Source organism: Pleurodeles waltl, chromosome 4_1, assembly GCF_031143425.1.
Source record: "Pleurodeles waltl isolate 20211129_DDA chromosome 4_1, aPleWal1.hap1.20221129, whole genome shotgun sequence".
Taxonomy (NCBI): Eukaryota; Metazoa; Chordata; class Amphibia; order Caudata; family Salamandridae; genus Pleurodeles; species Pleurodeles waltl.
In genome coordinates this window covers 270,135,987-270,152,725 of record NC_090442.1, presented here as the reverse complement: position 1 = coordinate 270,152,725, position 16,739 = coordinate 270,135,987, and the positions used below count along the sequence as shown (strand labels likewise).

At 43.5% G+C, this 16,739-nt stretch overlaps 1 protein-coding gene across 3 annotated transcripts in view; it reads left to right on the top strand.

Annotated features, from left to right (window-relative positions):
* PARVB (parvin beta) overlaps window positions 1-16,739 on the top strand; it is a 431,399-nt gene that overhangs the window by 317,806 nt on the left and 96,854 nt on the right. For all 3 annotated transcript variants that reach the window (XM_069228284.1, XM_069228286.1, XM_069228287.1), the window contains exons 7-8: window positions 401-459; window positions 2,784-2,803. In XM_069228284.1, coding sequence (XP_069084385.1) covers window positions 401-459; window positions 2,784-2,803 — 79 coding nt within the window. The remainder of the gene's footprint in view (window positions 1-400; window positions 460-2,783; window positions 2,804-16,739) is intronic.

The following is a 16,739-nucleotide window of genomic DNA, read 5'->3' as shown; positions in this document are numbered from 1 at the left end:
GGTGTAGTGTAGCTACCAGTACAGTACTCGCCATGGCCAAGCCTTTAGATTTACACTTTACTGAAGTCACAATATACATGATGTTGCATGTGCCTCTATTTAGAGGAAATGTAGTCCAACTCTTCACGTTGCATTGTCTTACAGGCAGCATCAAGAGCAGTGTGCGTATATGTGGCCCCTGTCTTTAATGTGCGAGATGAACTAACAAACAACGGGGTGGATGGAATGTGTCCCTCAGAACAACTACTGGTCTAAGTCAAACATTTCCATTATCGTTTTTTGCTGTTGGTAAAGATGAAATATCTCATTGTAACTGTAACTGTACTGGGGGGGAATGCACAGTGGTTGCTGCCTCGTCTTCTTTTTTTATTTCCTCATTTGACTTTTTGTTTTTGCGCAGAAACGAGAAGGTTTGCTTCAGACCGCCCATGTGACGGAGGAGCTTACGACCACAACAGAGTAAGAGGAAATGAAACCCTTCCCTAACTCCGCGGGACGAACTTAGCCAGAAACGGTTTCTGCTCTCTCGTGGGAAAGCTGTGGGAAAGAATGTTATAAATTCTTCTTAACTAGAGGAAGTGGAGAAACCCTTCCCACGCAGCTTCTCCCTAGAGATGACCTTGTATCTTTGTTTTCTCACGAAAGGAAGTAACGTAAAGCGATTGTGTTTTCATCTGTGAAGACTTTTTGGCAGTTCCTTAGACATGGAGGACTTTGCGGATTTGTGTAGAGAGTTTGTAAGTACAAAAATACCACATGGCTGGAGTAGGCCTTGTTGTAACAATGTGATGCTCATTAAAAACTGATCTGAAAATGCAGCTACCATTCTAATGTGCTGCTGCTTCCTTAACTTGGGTTCCAGGCCTCATCCGCGCATTTGTCTAATGAACATTTCTGTTTTATTTTTCCTCCATTCTGACGTTTCCGTCTAGCAGCTTCTAGTTTCTCCTCGGGACACTTGAATATTGCTATCTTTTTGGTGGGATTTATTTTACAGCAGATGTAACAATCAATGCCTGCGCCGCTACTGTACAGAGATCAGGGCAGCATGTTTTCATGTGTATGTGACGTCTAAGATTAGGGTCTTTAGAGTAATTGATGCATGTATGTTCTTATAACTTTTTTATTTTTATTTCAGCAAATCTTTCTTGTGTTGTTGCTTTCAAGTGCCTCACTCCCACCCCCAGCTAGTTTTCAGTTTACAGTTTACCTCCTAATTCAAGGTTTTTTTCACCGGTTCACTAAAATGCTTGGTTATAGGAAGGTAAATCACACAGCCTTGGACCCTCGATGACATCACGTGGTTAACCTTTTTGTCTCAACCTTATCCCGGTTTGCTCTTTAGATGATAGAGGAAGTGCAGGGCGTCGAAGCTGTAGAAAGCAAACAAGGTTCCCTTTTACTTAATATTTGTGCTGCTGCCTTAGTGACCCCATAGAGCCCGGACCTGGGGTAGCAGAGGCTACACCCGACTGTCCCTAAATGACGTGCTTGCTTTCCTCCAGTCATGAGACTATTGCACAAATCTATTCTTTGCCAGTCACAGACGGCTGTTCGTTAAAAGGGGCTACTCCGTGTGGAGAAAAAAACAATGATTATCTACAGAGCTGCATTTCTAACAATCACCAAAAATAGACATGTGAGAATGTTGCTTTGTTTGTCATCTGTGGTTTTGAGATGTATTTTGACATCTTTCACAGGACGCCCCCTTTAATGTTATTCTGCACTCGCCATTTTATTGCACCTGACTGTAGACCCTGGATCAACACGACAGCCTTTTTACAACCACTGACACTGGGAAGCCCAAGATGTCATGATCATGCCCATGAGAGAGACGGTCTGTCCTGCTGTTAAAAGGCCTTGGTAGTGATTATTTACATTAAAAGTGGCCTTGTTATTGCGGAACATCTTCAACTATTTACCTAACAAGCATGAAAGGAAACTATCCGGTAGAAACACAAGCCACGCCACCACTTGTGGCCGCTACCACCTTGAGTCGAATATTGCAGACTGGTAGGCCTACCAAGGATCACATGCACAAACATGGAAATTGAATTTCGATTAAAAAAAAAATACATATGCCACCCATTTCCCAGCCACTCCTTTTTTCAGTAGGCAGTACACTTTTGTAGTTAGAGACTAACGCTGTCAACTATTTGAAGACCATCAGAAAAGGGCATCTGTTAAACCTTACTTTATTGTGAGAACCAGATAAAATTGCAGCAACATATAGAAGGTGTTGCAAAATAATGTCCTTCAAATCTCAGCAGAATGTTACTAGCCTCCCAGATCATAGAAATACCATGGTGGCTCTCCTTAATTCATGGATCTTTGCCCTAGCCTCCCACTAAAATGAAAAGTTGTCCCACATGTAGGAACAATGTCACATTAGTGGCTAGGGGCCCTAGCCTCACATAACTGCTCCAGTGGTTGGAGACTTGATGGTTGGTTAGCTATATTTGAAATGAAATATATATATATATATATATAAACTACAGTTGCCCTGTTGCATATGCATAAAGTACATTTGTTTACATGAATCCCCCATACCCACACCCAAAAACACACCTTACTGTGTCTTGTGAATATTTCTGCTTCATCCAGAAGCCCAAGGACACCATGGCTCCATCGCTGCATTTGTTGAACTTTATAATTTATTGCATTATAGTTGCCCTGCATGATGGTGGGCTTTTTTTTCACATGTATTAATTAAACTATGTCATGAAATGTATGTTTCGCTTTCCCTGACTTACATTAATTAAACCTTTATTTTTATCCTACAGGATGATGATGGGAAGGTTTGGTAAGCACCCCTTTTCTCTTTTAGTGGAGTGATTGTCTGCGTGTGCTTATTTTATTATCATTTTTTCATATATGTTTGATTTTGTTGACTTTGGTTCATGACTTATAACCTACCCCAAAGTGTCCAAATTCTGCTTTAGTAGGTATCTGAATACTTGGCGCCATATAGAGGAAGTTTAGATTTCTTAGACTTTTTCTTGGAACAAACTTTGTTCCCTCAAGTAGGGATCCTGGTAAACCATTCATGGACACATTTAAAAGAATATTGGCAGCAGGCTCCATTCACATATGACATTTTCCACAATGCCTGCATCACTTTACTTCCACCCTCTCCCCACCGCCCCCTCCCCCCCCGCCACCTCCCCGACTATTCTGAATGCATGATACGAATTTGGTGAGGAGTTGGTTTTAGTTTCATCTGGTAAGGATGCAATTAAACTTTTCCTCCTTTGACGCAACCACATCTCCTAAAATGGACTACTGTACAAATTACAAAGTGCGCCTAGAATCCTGTCCTATTGTGCACCCTGCTGCCGGCCTGGACAGACCTATGGTATTACATTTCATTAAAAAAGAAGCTAGATTTGCATTTCCCAACATGCCAAGGTTATGTTTTGATACTCATTTACCTCATGCCTCCCAAGTTGGCACTTATTCAAGGGAATATGTAGGATGAGTTATCCTTGGCTTTACATTCTAAGGATATAGCAGTGGAGTTCAGTGACCATACAGAAAAGAAACTAGGCCGAAGGCCTTTCTTTATTTGGTCACAGGACTCTGACATGTCTTGCAAAATGCTTTTAACATGTGGATGCGAGTAATTGTATTCATTATATTACATAGTCACACAAAAGATCAGACCACAAAAGGCTTTAATTGTAGGTCTCTTGCTCCTCCATGTGAATGTGCACAATTGCCAATGTGTACTATACGTGCCAAGTTAAACTCACTAAATTACAACTAATTTATTGCAAAAGCATGTGCAGTTCGATGCAAATCCATCTGAAAAATAGTGACAGTTCATGTGAGGTAGTATGCATGATGCATGTTTTTGTGAAACGAGCAATAGTTTTATATACGGCTCCATTCGGCTAATTGTTTATTTCAGGAGAAAAATCTAAACAACTATCACTCAATTTCATTGTTTAAACAGTTGCCTTCTTTACTGTCCTTTGACGCTGTCTGCACGTAAACACTGTCATTAAGCTAGTAAGCTACTCCAGCTTCCTAGAGGTGACTACTCATGACACAAGTAGACTGTGATAAAAATGATAAAACGTTTTATACAGCGATTGCTGTCAGGCTCCCATGTATTATAAAAAAACTTAAGTTATCTCATTCAAAATAAGGTTGTTCAATATGCTATACAAAATCCCGAGCATCGTCAGAAATATTAAAATGTTTGAAGGAGCTAAGTACCTGATCTGCTTTTGGTGAAGTAATCTTAATAGAATTTCAAAATACACTTCTGAAATCGCTGCCAGGGATGTTGACAAGTATGGTGATTATAGATAAGGTTTAAGGAAGTTAATTATAAGCCAAAGAAGGTATAACCACTTCAAACCATTGCTGTGACATGCGTTTTCACCTAACATTCATAAACTCCACATAATACCTTTTTACCTATAATCTGACAAGCCACCAGAATCTACTAGTGTTTATAGAAGATGTCAAAAGTGTGGAACGTGGTTGATATATACTTATCTATTTGCTATTTTAACCCTCATGTTATCTGACGGCTTTTGTGAGTCTTTAAGGTTTTCATAATTTCAGAGACCCCATCACTACTGAATTCAGCTGTGTACTGAGTGACAAGCACAAAAACAATGTGTGACAGTTTTGAGGATGGTTGGTGGAATGTCACTTTATAGTTCTGTTGTTATTTAACATCACTAACATTGGTATTTGTGATTTGTATCCAGTAATGACTATGCCATTCACTCAAAGGGGAAATTGGAATGTGCCCGATACATGCTTTCTATGAGCTTTAGCCTCATGAAGCTTCTGACGATAAAAAACAATGATAGTCAAACAAAAAAAAATGTAAACAAAGCTGGCTTGGCTATGTGTGACTCTAAATCCGATTGAGCTTCCCAGATTTCTGAAAGTCTGCAGGAGGTACCATTACTCTGGGGTGGAGTTAATGTGGATTACAAGATGAACTCATATGCCTCCAGTGTTATGGAAAGGGAAATGCAGGAATTGTATGGTTAATTGGTAATTCTGGTTATTCCTACGTTCGCCCTGATATTTTATCCAGCACAATTCCATAGTGTTTGATGTTGACAAAATAACAATAAACCAAGGTCTCCCAGCGTAATATACAGGATCACTGAGAAATTTGTGAACACATCTCTGGTTTTAATGCAGGAGTCTCATGGAATAGGGATTCTTCATTTTTTCAACCCCTATCGACCACCAGGGATGTTATTTCTCAGCCAAATAGGAGGCAGTGGAGGTGATAATTGGGGTCTCAAATGGTGCTCTTGCTTCAACTCGGAGCCAGTGTAGAGTTAGAAGACCTATCCACCTACAACATGCCACGATATCGGCTACTTGGTTACTATTACTATTATATGGATGGAAGTCTGAGTAAGAGGTTCAATAGGAACATCCAATTCTTAAAAATAAGGTGACACTGGGTGTTAATTTTTCTTTATTCTCTTGTGACTGCAATGGCAGACATTAAAGGCACCATTTCATAGAACATTGCATAGGTGGGAGCCTCCCTAATTACTTGGGAGCACAGCAGGAGATGAAAAGAAAAAATATCCTTAAGGTTTTATCCTTAGTCTGGTACATTTGATGGCTGGATTAAAAATGAACCTACAGGGTATACAAAAAGAGGAGCAACGGTAAAACTAAATCCTGTTTCAAACTTGTTGGACCTGGCCCTTTTACAGGGTCATTCCCCAGACTTTTTGCTTTTGCTTCCTTATTTTTCTGACCTTTGTTGGCTGACGTTTTGGCTCTGAGCACTTTTTCACTGCTAACCAGTGCTAAAGTGCATGTGCTCTCTCTAAAAAAAATTTGGTATGATTGGATTATACCTGATTGGCATATTTAATTTACCTATAAGTCCCTTGTAAAGTGGTATCCCTATACCCAGGGCATACCCAGGGCCTGTAAATTAAATGCTACTAGTGGGCCTGCAGCACTGCTTGCGCCACCCACTGAAGTAGCCTGTCAAACCTATCTAAGGCCTGCTAGCGCAGAGCCTGTGTGCGCAGTTTCCTGCCACAGGGACCTGGCATCTAAATTTACTTGCCAGGAACAGAACTCCCCTTTTACTACATGTAAGTCACTCCTAAGGTACGCCCCAGCTAGCCCTATGGGCAGGGTGCCATGTATGTAGAAGGCAGGACATGTGCCATGTTGCGTGGCCAGTCCTGGTAGTGACAAACAGCCTAACTTGGTGTCTCACTGCTGTGAGTGCTGCCCTCTCATAGGATTGCATTGGAAATGCCCTGCCTTAGGTGTAAGGGGTATTGTCTGATTTATGAGGGGTAGCGTAGGCATGTTTGGTATGGTTGTGACAGTCGTAGGAAATGCTGCTTACTGGGGTAGGTGTATTTGTTATTACTATCACAGAAATGCCACTTCTAGAAAGTGCGCATTTATCTGTGCTTATAACTTTGGTGTTTTGCAGCTTGTCTCCAATCAACGTCTGGGCCGACTGAGAGTTGGGGCTTTGTGCATACTTCTCGGACAGCCTGAACACAGGGAGGGTGGAGGTGACACAGAGGTGCATCTACATATTGTAAAGCCTTCCTGGGCTGAGAGAAGGGAGAGGTGGGGCACACCTGCATTTGTAAAGACTGTGCCCTGGCCTCACACAATAGGGTCGTTAACCCCCCACTGATGTTTGGAGCCTGTGCTGAAAGGAGAGAGGGGGCACTTCCAGAACCAGTTGTAACTGGCTGGAACCTCCTCTCCCTACCATTGTGAAACACTGTAAAAACTGACTATAAGTACAGGGGAATTTTCCCCACAATTTGAACATTCTTGGAACTTGAAACTACACAGAACGCTGATGAATGGACTCACCAGGAAACCACCTTGGACTGCTGTTGTTGTGCTGACCTGCCGGGTCACTAGGAGGAACTGCCACCATCTGCCCCACTTCTGCTGGCCTGTAGCTGGGCCCACCAGCCCCGTGCACCTTCTTGTTTTGGTTTGCTCCCAGGGACAGGGTGCTGTGGCCCCTCACCCCTGCAAACCCTCTCTACAACTTTGCCCACAGCTTGGTTCCAAAGTTGCTCTCTTTATCTACAAAGGAAAATCACTGCCACCGCCCAGGCTGCAGGCCTGGCTCTAGCGCTGTGAGAAACACGCTTATTTTGCCTCCCGGATCACCGCCGCAGCCGGGTTCACTGGTTACCTTGGAGCGCGGGGATCGCGCTCCTCTCTGTGCCCCCGGGGCACAGCAACAAAGGAATCGGAGCAAGCGTGCTCCTCGCGGCGCCCCCGAGGCACCTCCCGCTTCCGGGAGCACCCCCAGGGCACCAACCACCTTCCATTTTAGAGGAAGCCTCCCGGTGGCTCGGGAGAGGCTTCCCTCACTCGCGCACCCCAGAGGGGTCCGAGAGTCATCCCTTACAGGAGGCAGGACTCGGGGAAGGCGCAGGGAGCGCCCCCTTCCCCGGTCTCTGCACCAGGAGCAGGACACTCCTTTTTCTTTTACGGGGACACTTCGTGGCAGCACAAGTTGAGGAGGGAGACCTCGACGGAGGTCCCTTCCCTGTTTTAGGCCCCAACATTGGTTAGTGGGCAGCGCCCGGCCCCCACCCCACAGACAGGGTGTGCGAAGGCCGAGGCCGGCCCCCACCCCGAACGGAGGCCCCCAGAGGGGCCCGTTCATGAGGAGAGGGTGCCAACCGCCCCACTTCACCCCAAAACGTTGTGTGGCTCCCTGTTTTGCGCAGCGGAGCGCCGGGGGCCCCCCACACTCACCTTTAGGCACTGGAAGTGCCTCTTCAGCCAGAAAACAGGTACTTTCTAGGGCATCTAGGCTCTAGGAGCCTAGTACAGACTTTTGGTTGTTTAGATTTCCTACCTGTTGACTGTACCTACATATATGTGCTAATGTTCCTTTCTAGGCATGTCTAGCTGATATGTATGTATATGACTTGTGGTAAATTCTCTAATGTTCCTTTTATGGGTATTTAGGAATTGTTCATGACAAGTGCATATACCTTTTACTATAATTCCTGACTACTGCTTATGTTGCAGAATCCTGAGTACTTGCGTGTTCTAAAGTGACAACTGCATGTTCCTGCAGAGTATTAGTAACTTGTGTAACATTCTGACAACTGCTAAGGTAGCAGGGTATTACTTACGTGTAATGTTGGTCTAATTATGTTTTGTGCAATACAGATTATTTTTACATAGCTCAGTGTTGTGTTTACTTTGTGGTGTATATTTTGCATCACATGCGTTGTGTGTTGTGCAAACGCTTTACACATTGCCTCCAGGTTAAGCCTGACTGCTCGTGCCAAGCTACCAAGGGGGTGAGCAGGGGTTATCTTGGACGTGTAACTCCCAAGCCCTGACTAGAGTGGGTAGGTTCTGCCTGGCTGAGGTGCATACCCTAGCCAACCAGAAACCCCATTTCTAACAAAACTGTAATGTGTTTTGCCTGCAAGAGCTCTAGCCTACATCACCTTTTTCATTTCCCTCTTAATTCTGTATTTCCACTCTGTTATTGAATCACTAACATTGGGCCACAGAGCATGATTAAAGGACAGATGATGCTTAGCATACTGTCTCAACATCTGATGTAATCCTAATCCCAGTCAGCAATATCTTCTAAACTATATACTGTTTAACATTTTGCTGTTTTTAGATGCATACTGGCAAACCACCCATTGTAGTGATCTGATTACTGTTTGTATTTCCTCTTGGTTCATGAAATGACTGCTTCTGTGCCGGATAGCTTACATTGATCTTGGGGAGCATCCTTCAAATCATCCCAATTCTCCCTCTCCTATAGCCTCTTGAATTCTGCATCCAACTGAAATTTTGACCAGGGTATGGATCCTCTGCAATAAATTAATAAAGAGCGATGTATCCTCATCAGCATCTGTAGGAAATGCAGCAAAGTCCTAGGGATCTGCCCCCTGCTGTTGAACTGTACACAGTGTCTATAACCTTTGTGCATTGCTCTGTATCCTAATGGAGCAACACCCAAATCCAGGTTTCTTAGACTTTCAACATGCTGCATCAGTGTCTATATTCTGCATTCCCTACTCTGCCCAGTGATTGGGCATCAGCAACTTGTTCATACACTTTCCGTACTTTTCTTCTCCTTTTATGTGTGTAATTTCCCAATTTTGTGATTGAATTCTGCAGACAATTTTTTATGCAGGGAAATGGCAAAGAAAACTGAGGTTGTACCCTATTCAAGTGACTTATAAGTATCAGGTTCCTTATCTTCTTAGGAGGAAGCTGCTATCCCAGCCTTCCAGCTCTGTCATCCTACCCCTTTCTGATAGATCTCAGTGTCTGTCTGGATGCACCATTGGCTGCCCAGAGAACACTACTAAACTATGCCCCTGGTCCGGTATGCCTGCTTTCAAGATCACTGTGCTGGTAGGGTGACAGGATGTTCATGTTCACTGCAAGCAAAGTTTGGTGTAAGTTCGTAGGTCAGCCCATACTCTAAATGGATGATAAGTGCAGCGGTATAGCCCGGGTTGTGTTCCACAGAGGCAGGTACTGAGTTGCTATCCAGGACTCACACAATGTGCAGGTCATGTCCTAGAAATACTGCTCTGAAAAACACCCAGACAAATGGTAGATGCCACCCCAAAGACAGAAGCAAGGAAATGGAACTGGGCTACATGGCCTGCTTTATCCCAGATATCATATTCCCCTCCTGCCATAACCATTCCCTAGTGGTGGAGGGTGATGACTACCTAAGATAAGCTTAGCAGACATTGCTCTGCACAGTTCGCTTTCTTCAATCAATCAATCAATCAACAAATTTCTAAAGTGCGCTACTCACCCGTGAGGGTCTTAAGGCGCTTGGGGGGGGGGGGGGTAAGGAGGGTCACTGTTCGAACAACTATGTTTTGAGGTTTTTTCTGAAGAGCAGGAGGTCTTTGGTTTTGCGGAGGTTGGTGGGGAGGGAGTTCCAGGTTTTGGGGACGAGGTAGGAGAAGCACCTGCCTCCTGTGGTGGTGCGTTGGATGCAGGGGACTGTGGCTAGGGTGAAGTTGGCTGATCGGAGGTTGCGGGTGGTAGTGTGGAGTAACGATAGAAAGCACCATGAATACACTAAAAAGATTTCTTTAAGAGCTGAGTACAAGAGTTTGTTCCTGCTCTGTTACCCTGTGGACCTGGTGCTTTCTCTCATGGTATGGGCTGAAACTTGAAGCGTCCCTGAGGAGGACAGTCCACCTTAGGAATGTTTGTTTGCTGTTATGCAAGGTGTCCTGCAGTCCCACCCAGCCTCAAGCTGCAAGAACATTCCAATTTCCTTCTATGCCTTTCATGGTCCAGAGACAATACCTTTGATAGTTGTCTGCTGATAAGGGAGTAGACCATCGGCTCTATTTTGGGAGGGGGGGGTATTTGATCCTCAGATTCTCGAAGCTAGCAAACTATGTAGTTTTCCTTTACCACTATTTCAAGGATTACAGCATTTCAGGCTGCTTTGTTACCTTTTCGTTTCTCTGTGGACCCCAATCTACTGCAGGATCCAGCCAAGCAGTCCTATTGATCCACCCTGTCCATTCTTCATTGCTTCAACCTCCAGTCCAATAGGCTGTCCTCTGTGTGCCGAGGCTACACCACTACCAGTACCAAAGCATGGCCATTCTTCATTCCTTCAACCTCTAGTCCAATAGGCTGTCCTCTCTGTGTGCTGAGGCTCTGGATGCTACACCACTACCAGTACCAAAGCATGGCCATTCTTCTACAGTATCTGCTCTTGAAGGGTCATCAAGCTCTACCATGTGATCCTATCTGCCAGGACACAGCTAGCTTCTCTAGCTCCACAAGCATAATCCCACAGACCTAGAAATAAAGTTGGAGTGCATCCCTGTGTAGGACTGAGTTTATGAGGCTCAGTAGTAACATGGTACTTACTTTGACATGCTTGTGCTTCTATTCCTAGGTTTAGTTCCTGCTTTATAGATTGCCACAGAGGTAGGATATTGTAAATCACCAGTATTGTGTCCCTCGCTTACTGCGTGTACTCTTCGTGTGCATTATAATTGCCTTAGCTTCTCTGATGTTCTGACCCCCAGATGAGGCACCCCGAGCCCACAACCATCGCACGCTAGGACAAACTCCTGTGGAGGCGCTTGTCCCCCCAGTCCCATTGCTACCACAGACTTGAATCACAAACGCTCCATTGGGCTGGTCACTGCAGCAAGATGCTGAACAACCCTTCCCCCCCTCCCCCCCCTCCTCCCCCACCACCACCACCACCACCTCAAACGCTAAAACTGCTAAAATATCACTCTACAGCCTCTGTAAATGGGGGATTTGGGGTTGAAATCCAACTCAGAGTATCTAGACTTCCAAACATGAAACCAGTAATCGTGCATCTGACTGGAAAGGTGCCCTTGCACGCTGGTTTTCTGGTCTGCGGCCACCACTGCTGGCGGGAAAGTGCTCTTTTAGCCGAGGTGTGGGAGGGAAGCCAAGGGTGGGACTCCTGTTTAGGCAAGTTTGGAACTTTAAAGCTTTAAAGTGGTGAAAGCTCCCGAGGGAGTTGGGGGGCGAGGCTATTAAACTGTGAATTCTTCAAATGAAATGGCTTAATTTTAATATGCAATCGTTTCCTAGAAGGCCAGTTTCGCGTGATGTGGCGGATTCTTTGAATGATTGCCGTATTCCGATGAAGCAGATGGGAACCTTCTTCTCATGCATTTACCAGGAAATTATTGTGCACTCCCTTTAGCACGAGACAAAAGTCAGAGAAGCCGGAACCTCTTTCTAGAAACGGAAAGCAGATACGAAATTGAGTAATAATCAAAAGGCCTCGCGAAGGAGGCCTTGTTCTCTCCGTTTGATTCAAGGGTCGGACGAGCCCCGCCACACACACGCAGTCTCCCCACAGCACAGTTCGGCATACGCCAGATCGGATCTTTAGAAACCTAAACGTTTAATTTCCTGAAACGTTCCAATATGTGTGAAATGGAAAAAATGAATGAGGGAGTGTTCTTACTACAAAATCACATCAAAACAATTATAAACCGCCGCTATCCATTCACTGTCATACAGAAATGGATGTGCTTAAATATTGTGCTCAGATTTTTTTTTAGACGGCGTCTGTACAGTTTCCTCTTGTTTTCATTTTGAAAGAGTCGCAGGCCTCAACAGTTCAACTCATATTCAACCCGGCGTCCCGGCCCTAAAAATGCATCATGGTGTTCATGCGGTATACTTGGTTTTCTAGGCTTGGTCTGAATCCGTACACAGAAACCATACCACCGACATTGTTTTATTTTCCCTTGTCTTTCCCAATGTTGTGTTATTATTTCGCTTTTTTCGGCATCGTTCTCCCTCCAGTCACCATTTAAGTGGGAGCCACACCAACCCCCGTCTGAAGTTCATGCAGCAGAGAGAGCCGGGATTCCAGGACGTTTTGGCTTCTTGGCTCTCGATGCAGCTGAAATAATGACAGATCCATTGACTGGTTCAAAAGACGTTCTTTTTTGCTACAATACTTGAATCATGGTCTTCAACAGATGATGCCTTCACACTTTGGCTGAAGAGACCATACCTAGCTTAGTTTACACATCGTTTCCCCTCCTTTTTCTCACTGTGGTCCTGCCTGCTGGTTTAGTAGGATTCCTTATTTTGTATCCTGGCCATCTGTTCTAAGAGCAGAAGGCAGCGGTCCAGCCGGTTACTCTCCATTGTGGTTGTGCTCAGGAGAAACCAACTTCTTCCAAAAGTATTTTTCTAGCACTTTAACTGCAGTGGATTGTTTGCAAATTATATTCCTATGTCCCGGATTGTCATCTGAACATTTTATTTTACCTTTGGGTCAATGCAGGCGTTTTCCATTTTGATCTGTCAAGATGAATCCATCTGCCAGCAATCCCACATGCCTTTAACCCAGTGTCTGGGTAAGCTTTAACTCTGGTTGACCCTCTACAGTGCCAAGGGTGTGGACATGCTTCATCAAGCCCACATCAGTTTCACAAGAGAAGTAACCTGTGTAAATGAACCGCCCACTCACACCAAGTAGCAGTCTGGGCCAAAAGTGCTAGGCCCCGTTCTTCTACTGGAGACCATAATGCAAATCCAGTCTAGTTCTGTAGTGAGGTGTAGTTGAGTCTTTACCATAATAAGCAAGTGCCTGTGTCTTGAGAGACTCATTCCAGTAGTGGGGACTAGAAAGACAATCAATAGACCAAGTCATGTAAAATAAATACTTGAACTAACACTTCAGCAGCTCTCTGACTCCACTGTGCCTACAGGCTATATTTCAACGACAAGGCCTAATGAGCATGCTGTATCTCTCATGCTACTACTATTTTGCAAAAGCGACATGTTCTTACCATTAAACTAAATAAATAACAAGCATTTGCAATGCAATGGGTGTCTTGCGTTTGTTCGAGTTAAAGCTATTAGCGTTGTAAAGTCGTAACCGTACTTTTCTTGCCACATAAACTGAAAATGAAAAGTAAAACAATTTAACATAAGTGAGCCGATGACGGCCATGACTACAAAGCAGACACACAAAAGGAAACAGAAGTTTGCTCGCAGTGAAACGTATCGGCAAAAGTGCACATATCCAGGTTACCGGCAGAAGTGCAGTTATCTATGTAACCGGCAAAAGTGCAATTATCCATGTAACAGGGTCAGTGTCATGCAAAACGCAAACGCTCAATTACTGCCCAGTGAGATCATGCTGTGTAGATAATAAGGAGAAAAAGTTGTCCAGAAACCATACAGCAAACATGGAGCCTCGTACGATTTCAGTAGTTGGCCAGTGCGCTTGAGGAGGGCTAAACATTGGAAAAGGCATGATGTATGCATGCCTTTCATTAATGAAATCAAGCAAATTTTAAAAGGTAAGCCCACAAACCAACGAAACTGATGGGCATGGTTAAAGGCCCACAGAGAGATTACACCATGGTCAGAGCGCTTTGTGTGCTCAACCCTAAAAACAGTGTACACTCTTACACTAAATAGTTCAGTTGCTTTTCAGTCTGATCTGTCTGTTCTGTCATGGCAGAAACAATCTAAAACCTTGTTGATGATTCTGCCATGTGTTGGATATTTCTATTCAAGGACTGGATTGGATGGATTTTCCCAGGTGCATGTGTCTCGTTTGTTCCCTCTTCACTCAATGCAGCTTTTGGTGTGAAGAGCAACAGGAAATGTTAACAGGTGGCTCCTAAGCAAGCAAGCTATTCGTTTCCAGTAACATGTGGATTGTGAGCCAGTATTGCCAATGCAGATAATTGCTCACTGGTGGTACTCTATACACAAACATTTTCCTTGTGAGTGTCAGTTTGTCCTCTTCTGTAGTCTAAGAAACATTCTCAAAAGTGATTAATTTACAAAGCAAATGAATTTGATGCACATGCATTGTTCCTTGTTGGATTGCAGTTATTGATATTTACTTATCCATTTAATAAAGGTCTATTTTTTTGTCTCTGAAGCTCAACATTAACATATTTTTGCAAGAATGTGTTCATACTGATGCTTCAACACAAAGGTAGCCAGTGATGGAAAATAAGTTTATTCTTCTATATGACTATGCCATTGAGAGCAGTCAACTCTTCCTCCACCAAAGTCCAACTGCCCACTTGTAGATCCTCACCACTACAGTAATGCACAGCACTCGAATTCCATCCTTCCTGCCCATCCTTTAAAGCAACATTAACCCACCACACACTGGTTTCAGAAAGCATTGCCCCCTTCTAGATAGACTCATTTGTTAGTTTCACTTATTGGTATCAGAAATCATCAGGGCTAGTTAACAAGTTCTATATAAAATTGTGGTTTTCTCACCATAAATGCCTTTGAGATTACTCAACTAAAGACATTTGGGTGCATATGCATTGGAACAGAGCTGCTAGTTAGAGAACCATTCCCACTGAAATGTATGCCTCTTCACACCTTTTACTGACCTTATATGTATTCTTCATTTGCATGGTATGTGATGAGAGTGGCTTTGTTCATCTATTACTAGTTCTGTGGTTTGGGGAACAGAAGCGGGATTGCATTATTCTAGTCAGTTAAATGCTTGTTTATGCCACATGGAAGAAACCTTTGGACATTATTCTCTGTGCTACTACCTTGATAATCATATCACCCAGTTACGTGGAGGTACTTATATTTGCATTTTCCCGTCCTTAGACTATCCTGTGTTCCTATCAGATGGCCAAAGTCATTGGTCATACGTCGTCAACTGCAACTGTATCCTTGACCACCAACTGCTAAAAAAACTTTCACTGTGATGGACCATCAGCAAAACAACTGATTGGAAAGAACTATTCATCCAAGGACCGTTCTCTTTAGTTCGACCACCTACAACTATTTCATCATTTAAATTCTTCAAAAGGGACAGCAGTTCCCAATATCCTACTGTAGTGAACTGAGCTTGGAAATTCCTTTAAATGCAGAGGCAGCCTTCTTGGGGCTTGAGTGGGGTAATCCAGCAACAGTCTATACCTGCAGTTCTGGCTCTTTAGCGGCTTTGTTTACAAAGCCTTGAATAAGATCTCATGGTGATTCCCTTAAGAAATATGGTATCCGATCTTATAGGAAACTGGATTGTTAGTCGATGGGAGAGAGGCTTCTGTCTTCAAATGGAATTTGGCTGAACTTCAACAGTCAAACAATCTAGCAACAAAAAGTAAATGTACGTTTCTGTGAGGAATTGCAGGCTTATTATTTAAGCACACAAATGAATGCCTTCCTCAGAGAGAGTGCGTGTACAACACAAAATATATATAACGATTAATGCATGAAAAAAAAATCCCAAATGTGGTTAGAGTAAAATCTAATGATTAAAAAAAAAACATAAAAACAGCCAACTGTGAATGTGACTATCAAGAGTTCTGAAATGATGAAAGGATTTTCAAACTTTTAGGATGTCGGTTATCTGCTGTCTGTGATCTACTGGCAATGGAGTGCCATCATGCACGGCCTATTGTCACCCTTAAACTTTTTCTTGCATGTCAAACTCTGCCAGTGGGGCAAGGCTTGAAGCTGTGGCTGAGATAACCTTTGAGGTTGGATACTCCTGTTCTGTTGTAGCTTTAAGCCATGCTGAACACAGAGCAGGATAAACTTTGAAATAGTAACCACCAAGGTTGCATTGTCTGTAACACATTGCTGCGTTTTTCTGACTATTTTGTTCAACTTTCAGGCTTGGAAACTTTCCTGAAAGTATTGCTCATTGGCAATGAAAGGAAGGTGGCTGCAGCTGAACAAGGCTCATCAATGTAATGCACTTTCTTAGAGAGGTCCCACTGAATCATTCATTGCGGCAAAAAGCTCAGAGTGGGATATACTTGTCATTTTAGCCCTTTGAAGTTGTCTTTGTTGCTGAGTTATGGCTGTTTGTTTAGGTGCCCCTGAGATTAAACATTTATAAAACCTTAATTTTAGAACTTGTTCTAAAATGTCTAATGTTGTTCCTACAAATGACAGCAAACTTTGGATACTAGTCATTGGTTCAAATGTGAAATTGCTTTTCCCACTCCGATTGGAATCGGAACCACAGACAAAAGTCCATTTCCAATTGGTGGTCTTGATACTTCTTCTAAAGATGTCCTAGACCTTCTTCTTCCTGGAAGCTTGTTTCCCTGTTCCTGAGAGTAACGTCTAGAGTTGGAGATTCAAGGAACAGCAGTAACTGTTTTAAGTCCGTCACCAAGCAGACAGGAATTCTCCAGCATCAGTCGGATTCTTCTTGTTGTCTTATACCCAAGTCGCACACTAGGTTGTGACTGTTAAGA